This window comes from Erpetoichthys calabaricus, chromosome 4 (assembly GCF_900747795.2).
Source record: "Erpetoichthys calabaricus chromosome 4, fErpCal1.3, whole genome shotgun sequence".
Taxonomy (NCBI): Eukaryota; Metazoa; Chordata; class Cladistia; order Polypteriformes; family Polypteridae; genus Erpetoichthys; species Erpetoichthys calabaricus.
Window position 1 is genome coordinate 215,858,943 of NC_041397.2, and position 13,284 is coordinate 215,872,226.

Consider the following 13,284-nt stretch of genomic DNA (forward strand, 5'->3'; position numbering starts at 1 on the left):
TAATAATGCATTACCATTATGAGATATTTCATTTACTGTACTTGATTTGACTTGTATTTTAGTCTCTTAGTCATGAATTGTATTATGACTTAAAAATGAACTCTTGCTCAGTAGTTGCTATGTTTTCCTTAGCACCCTATCTGTAAAAAAAACTCTTGCCCAGTTAGTGGTATTTGTTTTCACCTGCATCAATGTTGGTGAAATAGGAATCATTTTCCTTAATGTTATTTAAGTGATTTTATTCAACGTGTAACTTTGAATTGCAAAGAGGGAAGCTTACAAAACTTGCCATGCCAGAGTTCTTGCAAAGGCATGACTTATTGCTAGAAGGAAAGCTTAGACATGGAGGATCAAGCACTGATAGTTACAAGAGTGTTAATGAGGGCTTTAGATTAGTTACATGGAACGTTGATAGTTAGAGAATTATGGAGTTCAATGGTATTTATGAACACCACCACCATTACTGAAATCGTATGGTCAGGAGAATAAGGAAAAATAAGCAGCATCTGAGAAGGATAAAAGCTACTTGAGCAGAATAAGAATTAAGTCATATGATGTGTTGGTAGGAATAAGGAGTGAAATTTCAGAATTTTTGTTCATGAATGAGATAAATTGGCATCGGATTTCTGTAAGTTTAATTGATGAAGAATATCTCATTTCAAATAACACTTTTTTTACTTTTGAACAGAAGAAATAGTAAGAAACAAGGAGTGTTGAGTATGATGGTAGAAGAAAGAGGTGATAAAAGAGGTACACGAGGGCTTTCAATGTGAGCTCTTCTACAGTGATTGTATATTGACAGATAAAAAACAAAGCTGAATCAAAATTACTAATATGGGACTGAAAAAGAATAAAGCTGTATGTTGGAAACAAAGTTTTCTTTGGTGTGCAACGTGTGCATTATTTTGAAGAACATATTGTACATGGCAAGGTCTGGCAGCTGGCAGTCGGTTCATTACGTATATGCTAGTGTAAAGAGTGGTGTTCAGGTGGCATGTGTAGCATGTTTCTTGTACTGCAACATGATGATGGCGACCACAACAATATAATAAATAAAAAAAACAGTTTTGTGTTTTACAAAATTCTGTTCACTCACATCTTTTATGTGGCTTAAAGGGATAAATTGGCATCTGATTTCTGTTGCCTATATCCCTTAACACTTACTATTAAGTTTTAAAAAAAGAAATAGATAGAATGGTGCTGTGGTTTTGTAGATCTCACTTTTCCAGGCTGAGCATGTACGTAATGCTTCTTTATAATTAAAGTTTCTGGATTTGTTTACAGAGCAATGTTTTCAGATTATGTAGAAACCAAAGATTGTCTGAAGATGTTCTGTTTTTTTTAAGAACCGTTCTCTTAAACAATTCCTTTATTTCTAATCTCAGGTCCACTTCCTGAAGGCTGGGAACAAGCCATAACCCCAGAAGGCGAGATTTACTATATAAATCACAAAAGCAAGACAACCTCTTGGTTGGACCCACGTTATGGTAAAAGGCTCTTTTTGTTTTATTAGAATATGAAAAGACATATTGCATTGAGATAAGCTAGAAAGACTGGTTCCAGAAGTTTAATTGAAAATGACTAAAATTGATTCAATCTTATCTGTTACTTATCAGTGTTATTCATTAGTCAAGGGCCTCTTTAAAATAGTTCCATTAACTCTAAGCAAACTATACACTGAATTTTGAAGAAGGGCTTTCCAGTTTTAAAGTCTTTTCAGAATATTGTAGCATTATCTTCATATGTTGAATCCTCTTAATTATTCCTTATAGTTTGAATAACATTATACCGTAACTAATTCAGGATAGGGAATGGATTTTGAAAAATTTGTGCTTGTTTGTGTGGTTTACAATAAGTGCATTTACATGCGCTTCAATAACTATGTTATTCACAGAAACCTGGATTCTAAAATGCAATGTGAATCCTTTTTCAGGTTAGAGAAAGTGGGTTATTGGTCCCTGAGGAACCTTGTTAACAGATTTAAATTTCTTCACAAGAACCAGGTTAGGTTAATTGCCCATGTAAACCCTTAACTGGGTTACAGTTATGGATTTTGTAGTCTGCACACGTTTGTTGCACTCGTTTACTTCTCACGCACTTCCAGCACCCACATGCTGGAGACAGTGGAAGCTTCCGCAAAAAATAAATTTCTTGAGGAAAATGCTTAGGCGCTTGAAATATTTCTTCACTTGGTTGAAATAATCAGTCTCAATATTTCAGAAATCCCTAAATTTATGTTAATGAGCAGCTTAATGTAGAGATGAGCTTTATAACACAGTCAACCAGAAGGATGTGCTGTGTACAAGTAACATGAAAAATATTTATAAAGTGTCAGTTTAGTTGTAATACAGCTATTTTCTAGAGGTATGTTGAAACAATGTGATCAGATGACATAGTGGCTAGTTTTCATAACACAAATCATTGGTGGTTCTGGTCGAAGATGTGAAAGGGGGGTGAATGTTATTTACATCAAAACAAAGAGATAAACATATTTTCTTGTGTTTTATAAATGACAGACTTCTTCATTGTTTTCAGATTCACAGTGGCTGATGATGACATTTAACAAATAAATTAATCAATAGGTAAATGTATATTGTATATACATTTCTATATGAACTTATAGAGTACATCTGGGGAAAGCCTTGAAGTGACTGATAGCAGTGGGATAGAAAAGACCCCAGAGGCCCTACTTAGCACACTATGGTGGAGTGAGCCTGTGGCTAAAAGTGCTCCAAGAGAGCGCCTCCTGGAGGAGACGGAGATGAATTTTCATAATGTCTTCCTCTTTTTCACAACACTTTCCAGTGTGTCCAGGGTTAGTCCTGTGATGGAGTAGGTTTTCCTGGTAATTTTTTATTCAGGCATCTTTGAACCTCAATTCAATTTTTGCTCAGTTTAATGACGTCCACTTGTTTTGGCAAAGGATGATTTCAGAAGATTACTTACACATGTAAATGTCTTTTTTTTTAAAAAAAAAAAAAAACAGATCTCTGTCTTAACCAGGTTACTCCTCTTATGCTGGTTTTGTGTGTGCATTTACATGTACTCTGTGATAAATTTGTATAACTACATTTTTTCCTATACTGATACTCTGATTTAATACTAGCATAAGAGGATGCACACCCACATCATTTCTCTGCATTAATACTACTTACTTCTAGGACACTTTCAAAACAACTTGAATGAGCTGCTACACTGCCACACAAATCATATAGGCTTTGTTATTAATACTGACGTGTTATTTATGACAGGCTAACAAAGACTGCAAAAGTAAAGAAGGCAGACCACTTAACACAAACTTTAAAATTGTCTTCTGACCCATTCGCCAGTGGTCCCTGACAGCATCACAGTTAGCTGTCCTGTAATTTCCAAACACAGAATTTGAATTTTTTTTTTTTTTTTTAACGTCCTAGCTGGTGGTGCTGGGTTGAGGCCTATGCTTTTCAATTGAAGCAGTAACTTGAGTAAACAAGCAAAGTGTAAGTTTGCTGAGCACATTGCCAGAACTAGGCAAGTTGATGAGCTTCATATCACAGGATATCTGATTGGTTAGATTTTTGCTGTTTTGAAAAGTGATGTGATTGATTAAACTTGGGCCAGTACATCTAATGGGACATGGGGATGCATGCAACAGTTTGCACACAAGTCTACATAAGTAACTGAAAAAAGAGAAATTGATCACATTAAATATACAAAAATAAGTCTGGACACACAAATTGTGTCCAATATATGGGACTGCCTCGTCTCAATACTTAAATTCTGGATTTGTAAATTCTGTCTTTTAGACAGTGATGTTTCATAAGTTTTCTGTCTTTAGTTTTACAACGATGAGTCAATCTGAATGTTTACACTTTATATGGTAGTTTTACATGGGCAATTCAAACTGAGTGTAGAGTGCCAAAAATATATTGGAATGTTAAAACTCAGTTTTTTGAACAGTGACACATTTTGTTTAATATCATACTGTAAATGAAACATCTGTTTGTCAGAGTACATGCTTGTACTTAATTGTGGTGTCTTTGATTTTCTGAAATGTACAAAGGGTTAGTCATCCATTAGCACATTCAGTTCCAATGAAGTCCCATGTGAAACTTGCATTGCAACCATCAAAATCCCTTAATTGAACAAAATTACATTTTAAAATGTTCTTAATTGTTAAAAAATATAAACACATGCTCAAGCAACTCTTCTCAGAGTATTAAACTTCTTAATTGCATCTGGGAAGCCAATAGCCAAGTGTTGGCCTTTCTTCCTAATGGGATAAAAAGATGATAATATGGTGGAGTAAGGTGTAGTTGAGCAGCTGGGAAACCTTGTCCGGTCTTGGTTTGCATTCAGCCCTGCTTCACTCCACAACTCAATCAGCCCTTGGGCCCAATCCTTATTCTAAACTTAAGCATCTGTGTTCCTTCTCAATGCTGTTTTAATGTCTTGGAGGATATTTGTGTGTATGACATATACATTAAGGACAATTGCTTGTGTTCAGATCTAATTCATGCTACTTCCGCATACTGAGTAGTCCCACATGTTTAAGTGCTACTGCTTACACTTTGTTTATGACTGACTGACTTTCAATAGTAGCAATTGTAATTCATTAGAGTAGATCAGATTCATTTATTGTCATTGCACAAAGTTCAAAGAAATTAATTGCCAATCTTATTGATTCATTCACACATTAAAAGAACAATTAACAATATATATAATATACATACATATACATGTGCACACATATATATAGCATATCTATACCCATATACCTACACATAAATGTACACCCATTGTAAAAATAGCTGATAAGATATTGCACCACAAGTTATTGTACAGGTAAACGAATAAATAAAATTACCAATGAAATTTAATGCCCAATGTTCTGTTAGTATTTTAGTGAGGTAAAACACCTTTGATCAAAACAGATTATTGTTGGTTCTGTTACTGTTGTTTAGTTTGCATATAGCTGAGGGACAGAAACTGTTCTTAAATGTGTTGGTCCTTGCAATAATAGACCTATAGTATGTGCCTGAGGGCAGCAGGTCAAACAGATGATGTCCCAGGTGGGGTACGTCTTTTAATGTATTGGTTGCTTGGCTGAGACAGTGACTGCTGAACAGGTCCTCCCAGTGAGGGTAGAGAGTAGCCAATAATCCTTTGGGCAGTGTTAATGATCCTTTGAAGGGCTCTTCTCTCTGCTGCTGCGCAACAGGCAAACCATACAGAAATGCCATTTGTCATCACACTTTCAATAGAGCAGTGTTAGAAGGATACCAGCATTTTTTCCTGCAGGCTGTTTTTTCTGAGAGCCCTCAGAAAATAAAGCCTCTGATGTGCCTTTTTCACTACTGTGATAATATTAGTAGTTCAGGAAAGGTCCTTATATATCAGCATGCCAGGGAACTTGAAAGCTGAAACCCTTTCTATACAGTCCCTATTAATGTATAGTGGTGTAGGTTCCACATTGTTCTTCTGAAATCTATTATGAGTTCCTTTGTTTTTACAGAAATCAGAACTAGTCTGTTCTCCAAACACTACCTTGTCAGTCTCTGGACTTCATACCTGTAGGCAGTTTCGTCTCCAGCTGAGATGAGTCCAACCACAGTCATGTCGTCCACAAACTTGATGATTGCGTTGGTATAGTAGGTGGAAACACAGTTGTGAGTGTGATAGTACTGTAGAGGTGTGGGACTAATCTAACAGTCTCTAGGGGCAGTTTTCAAAAAGTCTTTAATCCAGTGGCAAATGGTTTGGGAAAGTCACAGGCCAGTGAATTTGGTAATCGGTCTACCTGGGATGACAGTGTTAAAAGCTGAGTTAAAGTGTAACAAAAGCTTCCTTACATAGCTCCCCCGATGTTTGAGGTGGGATAGTGCTGTGGCAATGGCATTTTCTGTAAATGAAATGGTAAGGATCAAAGGTAAGTGGGAGATTGGATTCAATGTATCAAAATACCAGCCTCTCAAAGTACTTCATTATAATAGGTGTGAGTGCTACCAAGCAATAATCATTGTAGCCACAGATGGTGACCTTCTTTGGCAGTGGAGTGATTGTAGAAGACTTCAGGCAGGGTGTGATGATTCATCTGCACAAGGATAGATTAAAGATCTTTGTGAGGATCATAGAGAGCAGGTCTACACATTCCTTTAGGACCTTTCCATCAGGACTGGCAGGCTTCCTAGGGTTGATCTCTCTGAGCCCTTTCCTCACATCAAGTTCCAGCAAAATGAGGGAATTGCTGTTTTAAGCTAGTGGAGTTGTGATATCTGGAGCCACTACTCTAGCTTCAAAGCGGAAAAAGAAATGATTCAGCTCCTCTACCAATGTGGCATTACCAATAATATCTGTGTGTTTATAGGTTTTATGATTAACTAGCCGTTCCCCACGGGTTCGCCTGCGTAGTAGTGAAACGGGGCAAACTTTAAAAATCAATAAACAAAAAGGTATCGCTAGCTAAGCGGAGGCAAGTTACACTCCAAAACACAGAGGTAGACTGACTCCCTACTCCTGACCTCATGCTTCCCCCTCCCCTCGGCCCACATCCTCTGTCTTGGATTAGCGTGAATATACAGTGCATCCGGAAAGTATTCACAGCGCATCACTTTTTCCACATTTTTTATGTTATAGCCTTATTCCAAAATGGATTAAATTCATTTTTTCCTCAGAATTCTGCACACAACACCCCATAATGACAACGTGAAAAAAGTTTACTTGAGATTTTTGCAAATTTATTAAAAATAAAAAAAATTGAGAAAGCACATGTACATAAGTATTCACAGCCTTTGCCATGAAGCTCAAAATTGAGCTCAGGTGCATCCTGTTTCCCTTGATCATCCTTGAGATGTTTCTGCAGCTTAATTGGAGTCCACCTGTGCTAAATTCAGTTGATTGGACATGATTTGGAAAGGCACACACCTGTCTATATAAGGTCCCACAGTTGACAGTTCATGCTTGGTTTGTGCTCTGACATGAAGTCAAAAGAATTGTCTGTAGACTTCCGAGACAGGATTGTCTCGAGGCAAAATCTGGGGAAGGTTACAGAAAAAGTTTTGCTGCTATGAAGGTCCCAATGAGCACAGTGGCCTCCATCATCCGTAAGTGGAAGAAGTTCGAAACCACCAGGACTCTTCCTAGAGCTGGCCAGCCATCTAAACTGAGCGATCGGGGGAGAAGGGCCTTAGTCAGGGAGGTGACCAAGAACCCGATGGTCACTCTGTCAGAGCTCCAGAGGTCCTCTGTGGAGAGAGGAGAACCTTCCAGAAGGACAACCATCTCTGCAGCAATCCACTAATCAGGCCTGTATGGTAGAGTGGCCAGACGGAAGCCACTCCTTAGTTAAAGGCACATGGCAGCCCGCCTGGAGTTTGCCAAAAGGCACCTGAAGGACTCTCAGACCATGAGAAAGAAAATTCTCTGGTCTGATGAGACAAAGATTGAACTCTTTGGTGTGAATGCCAGGCGTCATGTTTGGAGGAAACCAGGTACCGCTCATCACCAGGCCAATACCATCCCTACAGTGAAGCATGATGGTGACAGCATCATGCTGTGGGGATGTTTTTCAGCGGCAGGGACTGGGAGACTAGTCAGGATAAAGGGAAAGATGACTGCAGCAATGTACAGAGACATCCTGGATGAAAACCTGCTCCAGAGTGCTCTTGACCTTAGACTGGGGCAACAGTTCATCTTTCAGCAGGACAACGACCCTAAGCACATAGCCAAGATATCAAAGGAGTGGCTTCAGGACAACTCTGTGAATGTCCTTGAGTGGCCCAGCCAGAGCCCAGACTTGAATCCGATTGAACATCTCTGGAGAGATCTTAAAATGGCTGTTCACCGACGCTTCACATCCAACCTGATGGAACTTGAGAGGTGCTGCAAAGAGGAATGGGCAAAACTGGCCGAGGATAGGTGTGCCAAGCTTGTGGCATCATATTCAAAAAGACCTGAAGCTGTAATTGCTGCCAAAGGTGCATCGACAAAGTATTGAGCAAAGGCTGTGAATACTTATGTACATGTGATTTCTCAATTTTATTATTTTTAATAAATTTGCAAAAACCTCAAGTAAACTTTTTTCATGTTGTCATTATGGGGTGTTGTGTGTAGAATTCTGAGGAACAAAATGAATTTAATCCATTTTGGAATAAGGCTGTAACATAACAAAATGTGGAAAAAGTGATGCACTGTGAATACTTTCCGGATGCACTGTATCACTCCTGCAAGTGAACTATGTTTCTTAGCGTGATGAGAGAAGTCACAAAATCAAACGGAATTTTCAAGCAAATTCTAGAAAAAAACCCGATCTAAAGCTGTTAAATAGTTCTCTCATTCACTAGCAAAGCGGATGTAAGATGTGCCCCAAGGCTGGTGTGTGAGTAAGGAGGGCCCCACCCCCTTCCCCTCGGCCCGCTGCATCTCTCTTGGATTCGTGCAAATAAATCGGTACCGCAAGTGAACTGTGATACTTGGTGCGATGAGAGAGCTCACAAAATCAAATGGAATGTTCAAGCAAGTTATAGAAAAAAACCTGATCTAAATCCGTTGAGTAATTCTCCCGTGAAAAGCAGACAGACAGACGTTGGATTTTATATATACTGTATATAATGTGCCCTGCCGCATTCTCTGTGGATTGTTGTTCTTGAATTGTTCTTCAATCTTCCTCTTGTAAGTTCTTTTCACATCTCTAATTCCCCTCTTCAGGTTAGATCTAGTAGTGCTGTACAGGATTCTGCCACCAGACCTGAAGATGATGTGGTGAGCCTTATGGAGAGATTTAACCTCTTTTGTCATCCTGGACTTCTGGCTGTGCTATACCTGTACCTGTTTGTCAATAGTGACATTGTCAACAAAGTTTTTTTATGTAGCAAAGTACCGATGATGTGTACACTTCTAAGTCTTGGTCCTCAAAAACGTCCCAGTCTGTCCTTTTGAAAACAACCCCGCAACTGTGAGGTAGCCCCTCCCGGCCATATCTTAATTGTGCTAGTGATGACTTGAATTTTCCTCCTCCTGGCAGTGCAAAACGTAATTACATTCTCAGGAACTTCTGTGCATTGGATTACGACACTAAAAAGAAGTTTTAAGTGTTTTCACACTTTACAGTACTTGTATTAAGGACTTGGATGGAGATGATGTTTTTGCCATTTTCAGTTTATTGTACCTTGCCTGCATCTTGAGGCATTATTTAGTGTGTTTTGTACACATGTACATCTCTCTCAAGTTGCACGTTAATGTTGTAATGATCACAGCCACAGTATTACTCATTTACCATTATGTAACAAAACCTTAACATATGCTTCTTTGCGTGTTCATGACACCAACAGAGTATCGGTAAAGTGTTTATTCATCTCTGCATTACCATATATATGTAGTATAAGACCTGTGAATCCTTCATATTATGAAGTAACTTTGCCATCATGTCAATGTGACACACCGCACAGAGATGAATAACCTATCTACGGATGTGTTATATAAGTGTTAAGAAGACCTAAAGAAGCCTTGTTAAGATCTTGCTAGTTTTAGAGTAAATGAGTAATAGATGCTTTTTTGCACTACCTAAACTAAAGTGTTACAAACGTTCCTTTAAATAGTAAGTACCAGTCTCTTGTATTTGACACGTTTTTATCAGTCAGAGAGACTGGAAATGTATCTTTTACTCGTAATGTGATGAAGTATCATGCAGTCAGGCAACAGTGGCATTTGGGTATAAAATACTGTGGTTTCAAGCCTAGCTAATGTTCCCTACTGGAGTAACTTGAGGTGCATTACAGTGGTAGAATTTTGCTTTGTCTCATTAAAAATAAACACATATTGGGGGGGGGGGGGGGGGGGTGATGATATTTCTCCATGTTACACTTGACTGACCATTGTAAAACACCTGAGGAGATAGAAAGACTCCATGCACAGAAACATAGCAAGACTTGTCATCAAGTAGATTGAGTTTATTTTTAAATAGCGTGATCACTTTTTATTTTTTGTGTTGGAATTTGTTTCTTGCAAAATATTAGTAATATCACATTGAATAATTCAGTTTTAGCTCTGTGGTGTATATTCATGTATTTTGTAAATCTGTTTCATGTAGCAAATTCATATGGAGCCCACTTTCCAATATTACTTTTAGCATACTGCCCAAAGCAGATGCCAAAATTTTGTCATTTAGAGTCAATGTATAATATATTCTTTATTCACTTTCATAACATCTCAATCTCCTATCCATTCTCACATGCATAAATATAATATGGTATTGTGTGTAATTTACTACAGAGTAAAATATAACCCCCAAATGGCACAATAAATCAAGGAGAGCATTTTTGTTTTGGTCTCTGAAATCTTTTGTAATGTTGCTTGGCTTGTCTTTACTTAGAGGCCCTTGTTTGAATAGGTTTTTCTTTCAACTAAACAAATTGAAGATGATATCTTTAGCCTGTATGCTTGGTGCTCTTCAAAAAAAAAAAAAAAAATGATGTTAATGCAAGCATCTGTCTTTAACCCCTCCCAGTCCAGGGGCCCACCAGATTTGTTAGTTCAACATGTAGGAATCTTCAAAGGACACTAAAGCATCAACTTAACATACTCCCTCACCCCAACTGACGTGATCCTCTATGCACTGGCATTTGAATTAAAATTACATAAGCCTAAAAATAAAGCCTATTTAGATCCTGTGTGAAACTTTGCACACTGTCTAACTGGTCTGCCAATAGTCTTACAAAAAAAATTTTTTTTTCTTTCTTACTGTGCAAGACTGCCTAATGTATTTAACACATTTTTTTTTATATAATTCTACTGAACTAACCAAAACTGCATTTTAATTGCAAATCTTTCTTGTAATATCTCCAGCCCTTAATCTGTTCTCTTCTCAGGCACTTAGAAGTGCATTTGTTGTCATAATATTAGTTGACATACATTATAAATCTAACTGCATGTTAAAATTGTTTATGAGATAGAGTGACTAGACCTAGATGGTGCAACTTATGGATCACAGTGTGGTGTGTGTAGTTCTTTCTTTCTATCTAACTATGTATCTATCTATCTATATGAAGAACTAAATGGAACTAATAAAAAGCTGCATGTTTATTTTTGTCTTAAATTTGACATTCTGATATTGAGTTATCTATAATCAAGGTGGACGTATTCTTTGTCCACATGCTGGGAGCAGTGAAGGATCTAAGATTCAAAACTGTGTGAGCACCCTTTTATTGTAAATCTCTTAATTCCATTCTTTCAGAAGCTTGCTTGGTTGTTGTCCTCATAGCCCTTTCTGTCAGCTTTTTCCAGTCTTGTTCCCTAGCCTTGCTGTAGTAGAATTATTTTGAAGTCGTCTGCGTTTTCCCAAGTTTGGTTTTAATGAATCTTCATTCTGGATTCCATCCACACAGATAATACCTGAACTGCAGATGCTTTTGCCATATTACTCACAAATCACATCTGAAATAATTCAATTTTGCTGTTTTTCCTTGATGGGCTGGCATTATTACATCTAGGGTTGGTTCCAACCATATAACCAGTGTTGCCAGTATAGGTGATGGCTCTCTGTAAACCTGTACTGGATAGGCTAGTTATAAATGTAATAATGAATGTTTTTCTTGGTTTCCTTATGATCATCATCTATTATTATTGTTGCCATTTGTATATTCTGCAGTTCTGCTAGGTATGTTTGCTTTGGTGACACTAGCTCTTCACATGTATAGCTGTCATATATACCTAGCAGGAAGCACTAATGCATCTAGATAACTTTTACTCATCAATTTTAACTCTTCTTGCTTGGGAGGTTTTCACTATATCAGCAGGTCAACTACCTGTCTCTTTCTCTAACAACTAATCCTAGCTATTACTCTGGGGGATTATTGCATATTCTTGGATAGTTCAAAGGATGTTGCTTATTTATCTTTGACTCTGCTAAAGTACCTGTATGAGTTATCCAAGAACAGACTGAGGCACCTTTCTGACATGCCTGATCTACCTCTGCTGACCTTTCTCAATCTACTCCTAAACTCTGCTGAATTCCTATTCTGCTTGATATATTATGAAAGGATAGCACTGCAGTCTTGAAGGGAGAACCTTATTTATGTGAATTGTGCTAGTATTGATGTCATTTAAATCTCCAGTATTTTTAAAATAACTAGTAAACTGAGAGTATAACCAATGTTGGGGTCTCCTGAAGTGGTATAAAAGAAAATTGACAGACCTTTCATAAATGTCACATCTCCTGAGTATAAATCAAAGGTCTAGTTTTGTTTTGTGATTTGTGTTTGGCTTTTTAGTGATTCTATCAAAATGGTTTGTGCTGAGATCCAAGTTATAATTTCTTTAATCTGTGCTGAAGAAATTGGTTATTTATTGCCATGCTGTATAAATTTGATTACAGTGCTTATTAAAAGTTGGGTGCTCAAATTATAACGTATAGGTCACCTAGTGATCTACTAAAAGGAAACTGATAATCCAGGACAAAAAGTGATAGTCCACACTTTTTATAAACAGCTCAGTACAGCTTTGAAACAGTAGACATTCAATGCTGTAAACACAGAAGGAAATGTGAAAATAATTATTCTAGCCTATTTCTAACCTTTTCCAATAATTTATACGTAAAAGAAAGGATACAAGTTACAAATGTATTAGCTATGTTCAGGCAGACTTGGGGTAATGTAGTGTAAGGTTTGAGCAAAATGATCTTAGGTGGGCAACATAGCTGAAGCAACCTAAACATTACCAAAACTGGATCATTAGAACAAGACAGCATTAGTCTTTGTAGTTTTATTCGAACATGATTAGATTAGATGCACATATCATAGAAGTTCTAACTTTCTAAACATAAGCAGGCAAACTGAGTGCAGTAATTCTGTGGATTCAGTCACTCCATTTGTGAAACATTCAAAAAAGAGAAGTGTTCTGTTCATATATATAAAAAAAAAATTAAGATTTGATATGGTTTTAGGGAATTCTAGCTGAAGGTTTGAAAAAGAGATTAAAAGGTTGTGTGTAACTTTGTTTACCAATCACAAAGAAAGGCTTTGGTATCGACAGCACCACTAATTTTTAACAAATTGCAAATGATCACAGTAATTGTACAAGGGATGTGAGAAGTCCACAGTTAATAATAATAATTTTTTTTTTAATTAACAGTTGGGGTTCCAACTGGGCAGCCCTGTTTTATTTGAAGCAAAATTTGAGATTGAGTGCACAAGCATACAACAAAAGATGAGCCAGTTATATTCAAATGGTTTAAGTCATGCAGGAGCTCTGTTCTCTGCCAGGCCCAAGTCTGAAATGAGACACCTCTTTCAGGGCATGTCCTTTTTCATG

The 13,284-nt window shown here is 37.4% G+C and overlaps 1 protein-coding gene across 4 annotated transcripts in view; it reads left to right on the top strand.

Annotated features, from left to right (window-relative positions):
* yap1 (Yes1 associated transcriptional regulator) overlaps window positions 1-13,284 on the top strand; it is a 145,011-nt gene that overhangs the window by 95,398 nt on the left and 36,329 nt on the right. For 2 of the 4 annotated variants that reach the window (XM_028800292.2, XM_028800293.2), the window contains exon 4: window positions 1,386-1,487. The exons of the other annotated variants lie outside the window; for them this stretch is intronic. In XM_028800292.2, coding sequence (XP_028656125.1) covers window positions 1,386-1,487 — 102 coding nt within the window. The remainder of the gene's footprint in view (window positions 1-1,385; window positions 1,488-13,284) is intronic. 4 annotated transcript variants of the gene reach the window in all.